The sequence below is a fragment of the Plectropomus leopardus genome, chromosome 15, assembly GCF_026936395.1.
Source record: "Plectropomus leopardus strain MGB_pleo_1.0 chromosome 15, ASM2693639v1, whole genome shotgun sequence".
Taxonomy (NCBI): Eukaryota; Metazoa; Chordata; class Actinopteri; order Perciformes; family Serranidae; genus Plectropomus; species Plectropomus leopardus.
In genome coordinates, this window is record NC_142190.1 from 24,990,071 (window position 1) to 25,008,635 (window position 18,565).

The following is an 18,565-nucleotide window of genomic DNA, read 5'->3' on the forward strand; positions in this document are numbered from 1 at the left end:
TCTGAGAGGCTGTCCAAAAACCCAAAGCAATCAATTTACAGTGATATGAAAATACAAACAAATGCCAGATTTTATGTCTTACTAACAAAATGTTAGTGATATTTTCAGTCGTGCTGGCAGTGTGGCTTTGTGGGTGGCAAATCTGTCTCTTGGTCAGTCGGTCAGTCCACCTCTTTGGTCCAGACCACAGACTGTATAATAATGATGAATGACATGACAGCTCCTCAAAAGTGAGGCCAAAACATCTCGAGGCTGCAGGTCATAAACCCTGCGCCCTCCATGTTACTGAATGTGACATGGGCCAAACTAAAAAATCAAAGTACATGTCAAAGATGGTTTCTGTCATTTTAGGTAGTTCTTATCATGCTGCTGAATGTAGAAGTGTTTTTCTGCAAAATTTAATTATAACTAGGTTCTTATGAGAAATAAAAACGGTGTGACGCCATGATGGACAGCTGTAACTGCCAATTGGTGTGCTTGCCATAAATGGTGCTGCTTGCGATTGGTTTGATGGCACAAACTTGATGCCGATATTGAACTTGATATCGATCGCAGATTCTGGCTCCTAATGACGTCACTAGCAGCGCAAGATGACCGTGGCCGTATATGGAATATTTGGCTTCATTTTTGTAAATTTGGAGGAAGTGGAGACATGTTTTACATCTTTATGTACAGTCTATGTCAGAAAGCGAAACTTGTTCTTACTTTAAGTTTTAAGTCTTACTTCTGATTGTTAAAGGATTCCAAGGACCACTTCCTAAATAAATGATAAAAAAAAAAGTAGGGGTTGACAGATATTGGTTTTTCTGGGCTGATACTGATGCAAATTATTAGTACTTAATGAGACCGATAACAGAAATTTGGAACCGATATGCATTTACCATGAAATATCTCTGTCGAAATTTAGAAAAAACTCTAACGCAAAACTTTGTTTAAATGCCTTCAGCAAATGTGTAATCAAAAGTTTCAGCATCATACAGCAAGTTCCCTGCACCTTTTTTTTGGTAAAGTTTGGTGAAAATTCAACTTAAAAAATGAATGAATAAAATTAGCTCCCTGAGGTTTTACAAAGGTAAAACTTCCTCCAATGCTGATATTTTCTTTGCTTGTATTACAGACTACCTTCCCTGGAGTTCGTTTCAGTGCAGCTCAGGCAGCTCTTTTGCACTTCATGTACACAGACAGTCAGAGGTTATGGAACATCTGTCCTGGTTAAATAAGTAGCTGTCAGACTTAGTGCTGCTCTATTTAATTTACAGTGTATGGCTATGTAGTCATCTTCTATGCAATCATTATTTAACACATTTTCTCTAATCTCTAGTGCACTGCAACTTATACAAACTTTCTCATTAATTGGTGAACACTAACTTGAAATAACCTATTTAATCTGCATAATGTTACTGCAGTGATGGTAAAATATACCAGATATGATCTGCTCATATGTTTCCAGGGAACTCACGTGTCATTAATAGATCTATATTTCACTGCACACTTCCTAAAACTGATGAAAGCACGGAAACTTGAAAGCCTCCCAGGCATGTTGGCAGGCAAAGAAAAGTTGGCGTTTACAGCCCGATATGCCTTTTTTTTTTTCTTGGATCCAACATCGTATCTATGTAAGTCGTCATCGGGTTCTGTGGGGGCGCAGGCACCGTTTATGTCAGGAAAAAGAATGAGTGCATCTTGAAGCGTTTGAGAACGGCTGCAAGTTCCATTTGTAAATCGCAAAATTGTAAAAACCTTGAATGAACCTTTGCAGTGCGTGTCTTCTTCCATATCTGGAAGACCTGTGGACCTGTTTACTAGCAGATGAGGACTGTCTTTGTAATTATCTCTGTGTGTTTGGCTGACAAAATGTCCAGTCGCCAACTTATTTTAGTTTTTTTTATTTCGTCTCAGCATGTAAAAGCTTGGTGTAAATTGCAGGATAGGGAAAAAAAAGAGAAGGTTAGGGTATTTTTGCCATTTGGAGACTGAGTGTTTTTGTTAATGTGAGTGCGTTTGCCTCACAATTTGTCCACTTTAAAAATAAGAGTTAGATGAACAAAGATATACTTTCAAAATAAAGTGGATATCTAAGAAATAAGTATCTGTACACATGCCTTGGTTGTACATTTTTCCAACAAGAATTAGTCCTTTTTTTATGCTGTTGCTAGCACAGAAGCATCCCATCTATCAGCCTCACTGACAGCAACTGCTCGGCCCCCAGACAGCCCTCTGTCTCCCCTTTGCATCTCACCAGCATCTCCTTTTTATCAGGCCTCCAGGCGTCCAGGCTACTCTAGATTCTCATCTTTTTTCTGGAATAACTAAAAGCGAGGGGCCTCATGTTGCACAGGAAGTGGTCTTATCATATCCCGGTCTGGACTTGTCTCCCCTAAAATGGGAATCATGAGAAAGTGGATATGGCTATTTCAGTATTTCCCATGAGGTTCTTTATTTAGAGTAAAGTGACAGTAGTAGCTCTGTGGTTTGTTTTGGTTTTTCCTTGGCATGGGTCAGAGGTCCATGGGAGCCTGAAAATGAAGACAAGTCAGTCAAATACAGTCGACAGACGTTTTTTCTTTCTTTCTATTTAGGAGGTGAGTTTATTTTACCTTTCAAAGCCCTCTGCTCTTCCCCACACACTCCTTTTTTCTCTTGTGCCAAACCTTGGAGAAAGCGGTCTAACACGAGCAACCAAAAACCTGCAGCACTCCGTCTTTTTGCCACAGGTTGGACTGAATTCAGAGGCGAAGCTGGGCACGGCTCCCACGCTCACACCCTCTCAAACACAAACACATGTGTATGGGAGGGTCAGACACATTCATTTGCAGCTTATTAATTGTGAACGTTTCTTCCTTTTGATGACATGCCCATTTATCGCGTGTGTTTGCAAGCTGATCATTGCCTCTTGTCAAGCGTGTGTTTTAAAGGAATACTTCATCCCCCAAATGCCATTTGTATATCAATTACCACCTCATCTAAGACTGACATATGAAGAAAACTTTGTCTTTCTTGCATGCCTCCATAGGGAATGAAAAGTCCAAAAAACAAAGAAAATTCATGATAAATTGAACTCTTACACGACTCCTGCAGTATAATCCAAGTCTCATTTATCCGGTCGTATGCTCAGTACTTCCAAACAGACAGCCCTTTCTGAGGAGGAGCTGAATGGAAAACCAGACTCCAATGATAAAAGCAGTAATTTTACCTCGCATAACATGGGAGCTGCTGGTCTACTGCGGCCTCAGTCACTATAAAGGGTTAGCTCAGGTTCACCAAAATATCACAATAACACAAACAAAGTAACAGATCAAGACATCGATGGACCAGCAGCTTTCACATTTAACAATGAAAAATTACTGTTTTTATCGATGGCTGTGAAGAAGCATAAATAAGTTTAACTTTCAGTTCAGGTCCCTGTCGGCAAGAGCTGTCTGAGAAGTGCTGAGCATACATCTTGATAAATGAGACTTGGATTATTTTGAACAAGTTGTGTGAGAGTTTGTAAACTGATATTTTGATATAGTCTTCTTGTTGTTAATTGTGGACCCCTGTGACTTCAATTTATCAAAAATTGTTTAATTCTTTGCTCACTGTGGAGGCTTGTGAGAAAGCAAAGTTTTCTTCCTAAAGTCAGTGTAACACTGGGTGAGAAGGTGATATGCAAATGTTTTTTTTTGGGGGGGGGTAAAGTATTCCTTTAATATATATAGATGCACATTCTGTCACCTCTCCCTGTCTATTTATGGATGTTGGGTAAATAACACATGAGGTTATTTGGGGTCTGCTGCACTCATCAACCTTTTACCACTGTTTTGCAAACATTATCACTATGTGGAACTTTCACAGATGCTATAAAAGGTTGCATCAATGTGAACATACTGTTATATATTATATTTATTAATAGATTAGATCTTTTCGGTCATTTTAAAAAAGAACACCCTGTCACCCTCCTATTCACAGCAGTCTGCAGGTGAAATCTTGAAAACTTGATCTCTCCCAACTTCAAAGCAGTCTGACGGCCCAACAGTGTGATAGATTTATGGAAACTTGTTAAAATGGTTAAATCCCCAGTCAGGATTTGCAGCACAACCTTCATTCAGAAGGAAAATCAAAATGATGTGAGTGGGAGTTTCCCGTGAAATCAGACTCCTCAGTGTCATCACTTTCTGTCAAAAGAGCAACAAATTAAGTTCAGAAAACAAAGCAGCAATTAGGTGGTTTTTTTATTACGTCACAAGGGAACAGTGTATATTTGCATGTGTGTGTGTGTGTGTGTGTGTGCCTGACTGTGTTTGGTGCTCGGGAGCAAAGTGTACTGAACCCAGCTCAAACAAACAGCCTTCTTTGCCATCTTTAACACTCTCCTCCCATTTGCTTAGCGAGGGGGAGAAACGGAGCAGTTATTTAAAGCCCCGCAGAGGAATGCAAGCACTAGGGACTGCACCCACACCGTGCAGGACCCTGAAGCTGTAGCGATTAGCCAGGGTAAACAGAATAACACGGCCTTTGCCAGCGCTGCCTGCCGCCATGGCCCGAGACTGTGCAGCCTGCAGTCGTTACCTGCCACGCGCTCCACTGCTGAGTATCCCGCAGGGCAGGTATCTGACATAATCTCAGCAGAGCACTGTCAGCACTCCTCTACCTGCCTGCCCTCCGGTCCCTATAGCCGAGTCCTTTAGACAGTCATTATATGACATCATCCCTATTGGTGCCAAGATCCTGTCTGACTCTCTGGCTCTCTTTCCACAAACATCTCTGCCAGGAGGGAGTGACAGGGCAACGCTGGCTCCGTGCCCACCCAAGAGCTATAGAAACCACATAGCATAGTTCCATGACATGTGAAAATCACATTGTGCAAGGCCGAGTTTGATTTAGATTTCGATAATTGCAAGCCTCCTCACTCAGATCTGATCCTCCTGATAATGGCCGCTCCTCAGGAGGAGTCTGCTCATCGTCATAGTGCGGTTGCTGTTAAGCTCAACAAACTGTTGTTTTAGGCGTGCTGTGAGAGGTAATGAATGCCTTTGGTGACAGTGGTGGACTCTGGCAAAGGCCAGCTCCATTGTTTGGATAGCTGAGGGCCGCTCCGAGTTTCTGGGGGTTGACAGAGCGCAGAGAGTTCTGCCGGGGGAGGAGGAATGCGTACGCAGGTTTGTGTTTTCAAAAGGCAGTGATTATGTCATTTACTCCCTAAGTCTGGCTCAGCTGCAGTCTGACCCACTTCATGCGTCGCTCTTTCTCCCTCGGTGTGGTATGTGGTCTCACAGTGCCAGTCGATGGTAGGTGTATTTTGGGGATGCGGTTTCCTGCTTTGGAGCTGATGGTAAAGGGAAGCACGTCATATGATGGTAGCCATTCTCTTTTTAAACATTGGCTCAGGTGGCAACTGGGTTTACCGTTATGGGACCCCGTGGTGTTTAGTCATGGCTCTCTCAGGTCATTAGAGATGGTTGGATAGAATTAACATCAAAGGATACTCTTGGAAATATGTTTTTATACTAGATAAAATAAATCTTCGGAAAATGACATTTAATGAAAGGATGAGTGATGTGAAGTGGTGGCTCATTGTGCTGAATCCACTGAGAATGAACAACAAACACTGTAGCTCTATGCAGTTCTGCTGCTTGTAACTGATTGTTTTTGTTTTCCTGGCTGGACACTGAAAGTATGTTTGAGCCTGACTACTCCTATACCTAGGAGGGGGTATCGTTTAAAAAATTACGATACAAGTACCAGTACTTGTACCCTTAAATGAATACCGACATAGTTCTTCATTCATGAAAGCATTCTGTTTTGTAAAATGCTACCAGACATCGCAGGCTTGTAGTATAGCCACACTTTTGAGTGTTTTAGTGGCATCTCAGCATGCTGAACTGCCAACTCTGCCAGTTACACTCTGCTCAACTTCACAAAACTGAAAGCTGTAGTCTATGGGTTGTAGCTGCTGTGGTAGTGGGGCAATAACGTTGCATTAAATTAAAAAACGCTTGTGGTGATGGTCTGTGAGCAAAACCACAGAAATAGGGTTTTTTGATGCAGGTACAAAAGGGATAGATTGTAGGAATTGTTTGACTGGAGACGTATCAATACTATTTGTGCCAGGTAATTCTGGTTGATACCTTAAAGCAGGGATACTCAAATTGCTTTGCCCCGGGGGCCACTTTTGCAAAGTGACTGGAGGCCTTTGTTGGAGGTTCAGCGGATCCTCCCCTGGCACTTTTTTTCTTCTTTCGATTCTTTTTCTAATAAGCAAGCTCAGTTTTGATGCTTTTTCTGGCACCTTATTTTCCATCAAAATACAAAAAAACAAATGAATCAATTTATCTTTATTATGAATTAGAAAAAGGTCAGTGGGCCACCTGCCAGGTTTGGCCTTCAAGCCATAAGTTGAGTATCATTGCCTTAAAAGTGCTGAGTACTGTTACCCAGCACCGCTTATACCCCATGATATCACATAATAGGTAGCCAATTCCAGGAAAAAAGCTCAGAAAAGTTATTTTACACACCTAGCACAAAAAGGCAGGACTGAAACCAACTCTCTTCAAATTAGATAAGAGGAACGAAACCACTTACCTGTCTGGAAATGGTTTGTGTAGCGTTGCATAAACTCTAGGTAACAAGGTAACAAAATGAGTGATATGATGATAAAGATTAATTATGCGCTTACAGGCATGCTAAAAAGCTGCAAGAGATTGGAAATATTATATAAAAATAAACTTGTTTATACGCTTAAATGTGTGAGAATCTCCTTTGTTGAAGCTGCAGTGTGTAGTGTTTGGTTATGGGACAGTGTCTTTTAGATGTTTTCATCTGCTTCATGCAACATAGTCACTTTATAACAATGAGAAAACTCCACCAATCGAAAACTACTCATTGTGGTATCACCATGCGTATTTCTGTATCAGCTGACAGGAAAATGATCGCACATTGACCAAAAAGTGTTGTGGCGTCCGTCTTTAAACCCCAGAGTGGTTTGATTCAGTCTGGGACTGATTCATAGTGAAAGTGACTCAGTGTGATTTTTGTGTCTGATTCTTGCAGACTTAGCAAATTGTTACCAGAATATGACTGTGTTCAAAGAAAAGTTGTATCGTCAGTATGGGGAGAGATGATGTGTGCAGTAGCTCTCAGTTCAGTGAGCTGGGGAACTTTTGAAATGTGGTTTGTAGGGCTGTAATTTGTTGTTTTTGTGCTGGGAGGGTGCGGCTGTGGAGAGGACGCCGTGGAGGGAGGGGGGCTGGAGATGCGTCATCCCCAGACAGACAGGAGTGAGTGGGTGGTCACAGGGCACTGAGAGGGCAACCTTTCCTCTCTTTGTCTCTTTGTTTCTTTCTATTTGTAATTACACACATGTACAGTACATGCCTGTACAGATGACTTAAATTTTCCCAGTTATTACCCGTAATTTAGTTTATATAAAAAAAGTGTGTCTGTCTTTATGTTTTCATGGACATACATGGTGTCTATTTTGGCCCGTTAGTTACACCAGGCTTGCTTACTTAGCAGTTAAGGAATGCACAGTATGTTTTTCTTTAAAGGAAAAAAAAAGTGTCTGGGAATCATAATAATCCCCTGAAACGTCACATTACTTTTTAGTCTCTGGATTTTACATCTCTGCCTCAATAAGCTTCATTCCCCCACTTTACCATATATATGATATACAGTATGACAAAGATATGTTTCCTCTGCCATCCCATGCTGTGAGGAGGTCTGTGTTTCTCCTTATGGAGTGAATCATGACATTATAAAGAAGGAGCTCTCACTCGTATGACACATGACACACTCTGATGGGAAGAGCTTGAGGACAAAGACTATTTTCCCTTCTACTTTTTCTCCTTGTTTTTCACTTCAGTTTCACTCTTAAAGTTGGAGTTAGAGCTGCATGGGAAAATGACACGCTTCCTGAATGTCTTGGAACATACCTGCAACTAGGCCAACGTTCAGTATGAAATTATGTTTCAAAGCCATGACAGCAATAGATTCAGTGAACCTTGAATGCTCTCTTAATTAAAGGTTCAGTGTGTAGGATTTAGGGAGATATATTGGAAGAAATGGAATATATACATATACAGCCCCAATGCCAAAATGTTGGACGCTGTGTAAAACATAGCTAAAAAACGGATGCAATAATTTGCAAATCCTTTTTGATGTACATTCAGTTGAATACAATACAGACAAGATATTTAATGTTTACACGGATAGACTTTAATGTATCACTCATTCTGAGTTTGATGCCTGCAACATGTTCCAGAAAAGTTGGGACAGGGGTCTGTTTATGACCTTGTGACATTATCTTTTCTTTTACCACCACTTAGTAAGCATTAAGTGTTAAAGTTTTAAAGGTGAAATTCTTTCCCATTATGCTAAATGTACAACTTAAGTCGCTCAACAATCCAAGGTCTCTGATGTCATATTTTGTGTTTCACATTGCGCCTCACATTTCAATGGGAGAAAGGTCTTGACTGCAGGCAGGCCAGTGTAGTACCTGCACTATTTTACTACACAGCCACGCTGCTGCGACACACGCAGAATGTGACTTGCTGGAATAAGCAGAGAAGTCTCTGAAAAGACATCATGTGGATGGCAGCATATGTTGCTCCAAAACCTGTGTGTACCTTTCAGCATTCATTGTAACCTCACAGATGTGCAAGTTAACCATGGCATGGGCACTAACACACTCCCCATACTATCATGCATGTTGGCTTTTGATAGGGTCTTTCATGTTTTCCCTTTTTGCATCAGCCATTGTAGTTAGCAGCCCCTCTAGCATCGGAAAACACTGATATTTTCAACGTCAAACTGCTTTATTAAGTGTCTTTATTGGTCTAAATCACCTGGTTCATGAAGAGGATAATTTGTCTCCTGTTATTAATCTCCTGACACTGAACACTTAAGGAATCCAAAGCAGGGGTTCACACTTGGCACAGGAGAGAAGTTTTAGCTGGTTGCAATCTGCAATCCTCACTGCTAGATGCCTCTAAATCCCATACAGAGCTCCTCTGACTGAAACCATACACGGTGAAAATGTAGCCAAACATTTAATGTTATTGATTCACTACTTTAAATATATATACTTTAGATATTAAGCTTCAGAGTTTCCATTCCAAAGCAAAAATGACATGTACCTTTTTGTTTTCTAAATAAAAAGTACAAATTTCATGTAATAAAAAACAAAACAAAAAAAACACCTCACATAATGTTAATAAGTTGTCACAGAAAAATAATATATGGATAACCACATTTTTGACAAAAATGTCAGATAGAAGCTTATAATTCTAAGCTGATAATGTGGAAAATAAGATTTATGATAAGTTACACGCCATAAATATACCTCTCCCCAAGTCCCTCTCCCCATTCAGACTGTTCTTGTTTAGCATTCATTCAGACCACCAAATAACTCTTAGGTGCGTTTGATTTTTAATAACACACCACCTCTAGTCTCAGGAATGTGTTAGATCCATAAAGACAAAGGCGTGGTGCAAAACAGAGGGAGGCTGCCTCTGAGACACTAAGCTAACTGACGATGAGATTCAATAGGCGATTTCGCATCATAAATCCTGCTAATGAACTCTGAGGTGATGATTTAAAGGGAAAGTCCGCTGGAAAGTAAAATCTGTGTTATGATCTCAGCTTTGTGCTCTTTTCAGTATGTTATGTGGTGCAGTCACCCGACCACAGAGGCTCTACAGGAGACAGTACACCCTCCACTTAATAGCTCTTTCTTTCTCTCTCTCTCTCACACACACACACACACACGAATGAACACACCCATTCACATATAAGATCTGCAGAAAACATTAGCCAGTGCGTTGCCAGTGAGGTTCAAGCTTAAATGAAGGGGGCAGATGTGAAGGAGGACAGCCTGCGAACAGATTGTTATTATAACAAACAAATGATTCAGTCCTCCTGGAGCTCTGAAGACAAACACGAGACACCTAATTTTAACAGGATCCAATAATCAGGATAATACAGGCATGGCGTGCAGTTGTGATACCACCTGTTGTTGAGAGCTTTAGTTTGATTGAATAAACTGAAGGGGAGTTTCGGGAACTACTTTTCTATTTGAGGTTTTATTATGGCTCAAATTGGCAAGATGCTAGTTAGCATCAAAGAACATGCTAATTGGAACATGATGAAAGAAAACACATAAAGTCAGTGACAAAAATAACTTAGATTATTGATTTACTAGATATCTGTGAAGCAGCTTGTCTGAACATCTGGGGCATATTTGATAATCCAGTTTTGGGTTTATGATGAAACTAGAGACTTTACAAAGTTTTGTTTTGTTAGAGCTGAACTTAAGTTTTTTGACTAAAAAAATCTTGATAACTTTCCCCCCAACTCCCAAAATGAAAAGTATGTTAAAGATCAGTGATGTTGTATACAACAACAGAGTGCTTTATGTACTATTTTACAACATTTACAGTCACATCGTACAATTAAATGGGACAGAAATATATAAAAATCAGTTGTTATAGTACTGGTTATAGGTGCTGTATGCTATGAAAGTGCAATGTCAGCTCTAGATTTCTTATGAATGAGTTATGAATGGTTTTTGCACATTTCATAGCCTATACATTATGACTGTTGTTGAGTATGTTCCATTTGGTGAAGAGTGCATCATGAGTTGTTTGAAACTCTAAACTCAAAGTTTAGGATTTCTGATTTGACCAGGGACTTGCTTGCAAAGAGCCTTACTTGAGCAACTCTTAATGTCATATAATACTTCTGTAAAGTGCACATTTTAGATTTGTCATAAAGAGGGAAAAAGTATCAGATTGGCGCTGTGCTGGCAGATATCTTGAGTTGGATTAGAATCTGTATCTATCAAGACTGTAGAAAGAGGTTGCAGCTGTGAATTGTAGACTTTGCATGTCATCACACTGGGTTTATTTTGCAACAGAGCTCATTCTCACAGCCACACCCATGAAATATTAGCCAAATCTGGAAAACGATTCCTGTCCTTTCCTTTGTGTTCATTAGTGTGGCATTGACCCTGACTGTGCTACATCAGAGGTGCCGCTCTTATTCAGACACCTTCCCAGCCAGACGGGGCCTCAGTCCAGACTTTCCCTGCTCTATGTTGTCTCCCTGCTCTCTGTGGTTTCAGATTGTGTAATCGCTTTTGGAAAGAGGTTCTTTTCCTTACTTTCTGTGTCTGCAATACCAATTTTCATCCCCCGCATCTTTCCCAGTTTCCTCTCATTCTAAATCCAGCACCGAGGCGAAATCTGAACCGTGGAAACTGGAGTCGAGTTTTCTGTCTTCTACAGTCTGGGCTGCTCACCTTCTTTTTCTTGCCATGCCGGAGCCTTCCAGCTCCACTCTGCATGTTGCTGCCTGCACTCAGTCCCAGTGGTTAAAGACCACTGTCACATGGTGTGAGGTAGTGGAAGGCTGCTGATGAAGTTGCTTCAGATTAAAAATTTTACCCCGCCAGTCGGGTTGTTTCATTGAAGCCATTCAGTTTTTGTGCCAGACTTTCACTATGTGAGGATGTCCCTGCTGTGTTTAAAGTGATCTAGTCCCCCAATTACGCCACAGCCCAGACTCCCTGGCAGTCCACACCTAATTACTTCCATGTGTGCGCACTTGGCTCGGCAGCAGAAAGAGGCCTCCTCTCCTCTCTCCTCCTCTCCTCTCCTCTCCTCTCCTCTCCTCTCCTGGATAAAACGATATTACGGATGTGGGAGAGATGATGGATTTGAAGAAAGCCTTTAACCCTCGATGTGTGGCAATGTGTTGGCAAGGAGGAACAGGAGTGTTGCTGTGCACTGAATGAACAACAGTAGTGATGAGCATTTATGCTGTGTATTTGACAAGGAGGTTATGATTAGATTAGATGTATAATTGCTGAGAAAACACGGTGAAAGAGTTGAGAAATGTTTTGACTGTAACCATAGTACAAGATGGAGAAATGTAAACTGAACATTGACAATTAGGAAAATTAAATGTGTTATTGAATTAAAATGTTACAATCTAGAACTATCAAGTACTCAAGCTGACCTCAAATGCTTGGTCAGTCTTAGTCTTGTTTGGCTTCTTTCATCAGATGCAGGGCCTTGATTTGTTATAAATGAATCTGCCTATATTTGGTCTATAAAATTTCACTAGTTGCAGTAGGTTGAAAAATGCTGATCATACTTTCCTAGAGTTCAAAGTGACATCTTCGAATAGTTTTTGTTGTTTGATTAACAGTCCAAAATGTGTGAAAAACTTAGTATTTTGCGATTTTTGCGTAAAGAAACATCACGCTTTTTGAAAATCATCAGCACATTACATGGAGGTTATCAGTTGTCACCATTATAATGCTTCAGAAGAATAAGCTGCACCTACCACTGGACAAGAAGGTGCATGATTTTAGTTACATTAAGTATGTTTGTTATGTAACATAACCTGATGTAAGTGATGTATGTTACATCAATATTGACTCCAAGGTGAAAGTCCTATGTTTGTTTGACCCATCCATCCACCGAGACCTCTTCCCTATTTAGACTTTGGGTGGTATTATTGTTGGTGTCACTACTGCAAAGATTCACTTTCTGTTTTCCTCAGAGCCTCAAAACTACCACAGTTTCCACAGGTACTTTGGTTGTTCCACCGTCTGCCATTTCAGCTACTAACAGCAAGGAACTTAAAATGATATTCTTTAGTATTTGGGGATAGCCACTGGTGGTACCGGGAAAAACAAGGGCGCTATCCCCTTTCTGTTTTCGTTTTGCACCTTTTGATAAACAGATTGTACCTTTCAGCAGACAGAATTAGGTACTGAAAATAGAGCCTGTAGGGAACCAGTCTTAACACAGATGGTGTCATTATTCTATAGCCAATACAATGGGTAATCAACACTTATATATTCACTTATATTCTGACTGATTGCATTTTGTCGTGGTGGTAGTGTATGGCTGTTTGTTTTAAGTTGTAAAGTTTGGCTGCTGGGATTAGAAAACATACTTATACATGCTTGAACACGGATTCATAGAATGGTATTGAAACATATTTTGGGTAGTGATACTAAAATTCCCATAACTGTGGATATTACCCGGCACTAGTATGTGTAAAGAGTGCTGAGATAAGGTGGTCTTCCTGACTGAACTATTTCTTCATTAGCGGTCCCAGAAGTACAACTATTGTTTGTTTTCAGTTTTTTTTCTCTCAGGTCTCTCCCTGGATACATGGCTTCCTCGTCGTTTTCTCCACAGTCCTGCTCGCTCCCTCTCTCTTTCCTCTGATTGTTCTATTGTGGGAATTTCAAAAACAACTGGACTTAACATAAACACAATGGGAGACCCAATAAAACCGCAGTGAATACGGTGTATGCCATGAATCTCCCTCCAGCCAGAAGCTTTCCCATAGATTTCAAGATCTTTCCCATATGTCAGAATAAAGCTGTTAAGCAGATCAATGACTTTATCTGCTTTCCTGCTCAGATGCTGCTGCTGCTAACTGGCTGGAGGGACCTGTTAGTCCGTCATGCTGATGTGACTTTTACAGCGCCACTCAAAGTGAATACTTAACGTAGTCCGAGTCATGCCAGAAACTTTTCTGTCTGTCTGCCGTATCTCTGTGATATTACACTAAATCATCAGTCTGTCTGAGGTGATTGGATCCAAAATGAGAAATTCCAGTCTGATGAGACTCATAAATAACTCTTACTTTTTGGTTTTATAACTTATTATTTGCTTGTGTTGCTCATGTGTGTAAACTTTTCCTCTCATCTGATGATTCATAGCTCTGAACTGTTGACCCTCGGTATGACAACTCTCCCCCTGTCTCTCTCTGCAGTTGTGTGTCCCCTGACGTGCATGAATGGAGGAGTATGCAGCTCGAGGAAACACTGCCTGTGCCCGCCTGGCTTCACCGGCCGGCTCTGCCAGTTTCCACTCCACCAAACGCAGCAAGCTCAGGCAGCGCGAGGCAACAAGCAGCCTGTCTACCCCATATCTATGAAGCCAGACGGACAGAAACTAGTGGAGCAATTAAGCATAGGACGTACCCAGTTGACGCACTCTGTGTTCACCCTGCCCATGTCACACTCATCTGAAGGTATCTATAGTCCTTTTTGCGCTCTATAGAGCTGAGATTTCTCTTTTTTATGCCTCCTTTGCATTTTACACAGAACAAATGGCTGCATCATTCTGCTCAAGTGTGAGATTTTAGATAGCACACCGGCATCGCAGAAACAAAAGAAGTGTGACTGGCGTGAAAAAATAAAAATGGCTTCACATGGCAGTAACATTCTCTGTTATGTGGAAGCTGAGCTCGTCTTCTGCTCGGAGGGTAAGGAGCTCCCGAATCTCATTGTTTTCCCACTTTGCGAACATTTACGTCTGCTGTTCTTCTTCGTTGAGCTAGCTGCGAACAGCTACTTTTTTAAAATATCCTGTGGTGGGTCGCACACACATAGAGCATATAAACATGGACAACACGTCCCTACTTATCCCTGCTCTGCTTAAGTGAATCCAAAATTTTGCTGATACGGTATTACCGGTATTCCTGCCCTGACCAGCCAGTGTGAAAGAGGCTTTTCATTCACCAAATGCCAGAATTTTTGCATCCATTGGTTGGCTTTGATTGATGGGGAAAATATATTTTTGTGATGCATTTTGTTCCAACTTTTCTCTATTTTCAGTGCAGTTTAATGTACGTGTTCACCACACGCCAGACACCTCTGTTGTCATTCAACCTCTCGACCACTCAGATGTCAAGCCTCCTCACAAGACAGGGCCACGCCCGATCCCCTCGAGACACAAACCAAAGGGGCGCTGCTTCCAGGAGACAACACCCAAACAAGCTGTGAGATTAGACACAAGGATACTCTCACGGTCAATCCTGAAAGCCTTTTCTTTTATCATCTCCAATGATAACGTTTCTCTTTCTCGTCTTGCTTTAGTGCAACAGCACCCCGCTTCCTGTTCTGACCAATCAGGAGGACTGCTGCGGCAGCGTGGGGAACTCATGGGGACAAAACAAGTGTTATCAGTGCCCCAAACTACCAAGTGAGTTACTGTTTAAAGTCACTTTTTTCCAGCTTTGTGGAACCACCCACTGTTTGTTTACTCTTATCTTTGTTCTTTTTTTAAATGCAACAAATTATTGTCTTAAAGTAGACGTTGGTATTTTTACCCCATTTACATCTAGTGTATTCTCGAGAACAAATTATTGTTTGTCGAGCCAAAAATGTCAAACATCCCCTGCAATTTATCCCTTCCACCTTCAAAAATTATGGCCCTGGATTAAAACAATCACTCCATACCTCTATAAAAGTGAGTTCATGAAAGTTAGTGGTGAGGTGGAGGTAGGGAGTGTGTGAACGGTTAAAAGCGGAAGAAATTACGGGAATCACATACAGACAGTGAGACAGAAAAAGAGAATGTGGAAAATAACCCTCTACTTAAGTGTGTTCCTATGGGCCTGCCCAGTGCAGGACTGTCATCACACTGCTGGAGATTGAATTTCAAGAAAATCTTGGCTACTCACGTTTTTCCACTCTGCTATTATTCCGTCTCTCAGTTCTGACTCAGACAATGCGGCCTTTGACAAAACCTGATACTGTACGTCTGGTTAGTCTTTAGATAATTGGAATCCTTCCTGGAGTGCTGTCTGCTTTGTTACATTCATATCCACTTATAAGCTCCTTGTTTTTTTCAATGAAAATGGCTAAAGTGAGCTGTGATCTTTCCCCTCTTTTTATTGTGTTTTCAGAATTTTTGTGTGAGTGCTGTCTTCCCACAGCTCTCTAATAAAACTGCAGTACATGTTGTTACTCCCTCATGGAGAGACGAACATTCTTCTGTTTGAGAGGTTCGAGGCTCATTAAGGGAAAGAATAGAAACAAGAATAATGCATTGTTAGTTCAAACCTCATGAAAGACTTTTCTATTCTGTAACAAGCTACAATTCACCAAAGGCATCATAAAAATAATGTCATTGGAAAAGAACAAGAAAGGCAGAGAAAGAAGAAAAGAATAAATCTGAGTTTGTCCAATCATAAAAATCAGGCCAAAATGTTAAAGGAGTGGTTTGACATTTTGGGGAAACAAGCTTGTTTGCTTTCATGTATGAAGCCAGCAGCCTTGTCGCAACCAGGAAGAGCCAGGCGGGCTGTTTCCCCCTGTTTCAGTCTTTATGCAAAGCTAAGCTGTTGGCTGCTGGCTGTAGCCTTAGATATAACTGACAGATATGAAAGTGGTATCAGTGTTCTCATCTAACTCTCCGCCAGCAAGTGAATAATCGTACTTCTCAAAATGTCAAACTTTTGCTTGTCAAATTGGCCACAGTAGCTTCAACACTGTAACAACATTGTTGCCAAAAACACAACTGCCTCTGTGATGTGACTGCATGTACTGAATCTATTGTGTTGTTTTACATGTTTTGAGACTATTAATAATACACACATTCACATGACATATTCACATAATCGATTTAACTTAACCCAACAATTTTTTTAACACAAGTATAATTTAAAGTAATGTAACAGCAAAATAATTTTGTGTCAGTTTGAGTCAATTTAGCAGCCACACATTTCTCTATAATCTGTAGGAGTGGCTGGTCCACCTTAATAGTCCACCTTAAGTGAGCCGGGTCAGTTTCCAATGTGAGGATAACTTCAGAGCTAACTTCATTCACTTTAATCAGCAGATGGCAAGCAAAACAGGAGAGCTTTGCTTGGGCCTTGAGGAGTTGTAGCATATTTGTACGGACAAATTGTCTTAACTGTGCACACACTGCAGTGCTACTTTTCACTTAATATTCAGCTCCGGTCGCTGCAGCCTCACTGTCACCATTACCAGCACACACACACACACACACACACACACACACACACACGCACACACATGCTGTTTTTATTTTGACCACACATTTGCTTGGTTGAGGCACCGAAATCTACATTATGATTCAGTCCGGTAGATACCCTTCAGATAGGAACTGGCTTCAGTACCTAACCATATTCAGCACTGCATGTGTAGCAAGGGAAAGTTTTCTTATTCAGCGGGGAACTGATAAACACATACGTCAGCTGAGTAAGCGGCCCTTCATTGTGGCCCCACAACACATGAGCATACACACTGGTGAAACAATGTGGCCACATGCTGCCCAGATCCAATGTGGTCTGAGGGATCGGATCTCAAGATGCATTGATGATGCATTTGGTGCATTCACAACTGTTCTGATCACCAAGGAAGCATGTTGATACCATGTCTTAATAGGGCCTCTTTTTCAGAAAGATACAAAAATTTTACCCCCAATGTAGCGGATTAAGTAAAGCACCATTTGGGGGCTTAAAGACAGGCTAAACATCTGGTAAAATTTGCTGACACTTTTGAACTTTTAACATTTGCTGATATTGTTGAAGTTAGTGTTGGGACTTCTTCACTTTTTTACAGGCTGAATATTTTTTAAGAGCTGAGGTTCCACTGTTATATTAAATGATCAAACTTAATCTAAGCTGTATTTCGGTTTGTGTCATCCACCCATAGCCCTGCTCATTCCAGACACACTATTTCACTCATGCTTTTCTCACCTTCCCCTCTGTGCCCCGCTGTGTCTTCTTCTCCCTCAGATGCATCAGTCAAGCATACCATCGTGGAAGACTCCGGCTCCACCTGTCCGCAAGGCTATAAAAGATTCAACAGCACTCACTGTCAAGGTAACACAGGCAGAATGTAGCTTATGACAAACACAGGGCTCAGTTTGGCAGTTGTTCAGTTTTTATGTACTTAATAAAGCTGCAGGGATGAAGCTGTGGTATCACTTTCTAAATAGATATCATCCTTCACAGTATATCAAAATAACCATTTCACCACCATTTCTCACAACCTCAAAGATATCAACGAGTGCTCCCTGCAGGGCGTCTGTCAGAACGGAGACTGTCTGAACACGCTGGGCAGCTTCAAATGTTCGTGCAAGGCGGGTTTCGTGTTGGAAAGGAATCGATGTGTTGGTAAGGAAGAGGTTCTGTTCTCTGCCTTTCTCTGAAAATCCACTTAAATGACATTATATTAAAATTCCAAAATGATTCCCAAATCAAACCTTGTTGTCTCCAGCTTCAGAGTCTCCAGCTGAGCAGGGTCAGTGCTTCCGGATAGCGTCTGAGGCCAGGGGCTGCGAGCACGCGCTGCCCACCAGCCTCACACAGGAGATGTGTTGCTGCACGGTGGGCAAAGCCTGGGGTCGCAACTGTGAAAGATGTCCTCAGGTGGGCACAGGTGAGTGTACGGAAGCTGAGAAAATGTGCTCATGACATTATCTGTCTCTGCGTCTGCATGTGAATACATTTTATGATCACAGAAATTCATGGTTTTGCCACAGGTGTATGTTAAAATGATCATTTTTCAGAGCATGAGTTAATTTTATCTTGACTTAAAAATTGTATTAGAATAACCATTAAGTTTGATTTATTGTTGTGATTATTTTGAGTCATGATGCAGCTCAAGGTCTTGTAAAAGGAACATCCCAAAATCAAAACTACATATTTTTCCTCTTATATGTAGTGCTGTTTATCAATGTAGCTTGTTTTGGTGTAAATTGCTGAGTATTGGAGATGTTGGCCATAGAGCTGTCCGCCTTCTCTACAG

At 41.1% G+C, this 18,565-nt stretch overlaps 1 protein-coding gene across 3 annotated transcripts in view; it reads left to right on the forward strand.

Moving 5' to 3' along the window:
* ltbp3 (latent transforming growth factor beta binding protein 3) overlaps positions 1 to 18,565 on the forward strand; it is a 43,104-nt gene that overhangs the window by 6,941 nt on the left and 17,598 nt on the right. For all 3 annotated transcript variants that reach the window (XM_042498942.2, XM_042498944.2, XM_042498943.2), the window contains exons 3-8: positions 13,774 to 14,034; positions 14,621 to 14,784; positions 14,882 to 14,987; positions 17,551 to 17,637; positions 17,815 to 17,931; positions 18,035 to 18,196. In XM_042498942.2, coding sequence (XP_042354876.2) covers positions 13,774 to 14,034; positions 14,621 to 14,784; positions 14,882 to 14,987; positions 17,551 to 17,637; positions 17,815 to 17,931; positions 18,035 to 18,196 — 897 coding nt within the window. The remainder of the gene's footprint in view (positions 1 to 13,773; positions 14,035 to 14,620; positions 14,785 to 14,881; positions 14,988 to 17,550; positions 17,638 to 17,814; positions 17,932 to 18,034; positions 18,197 to 18,565) is intronic.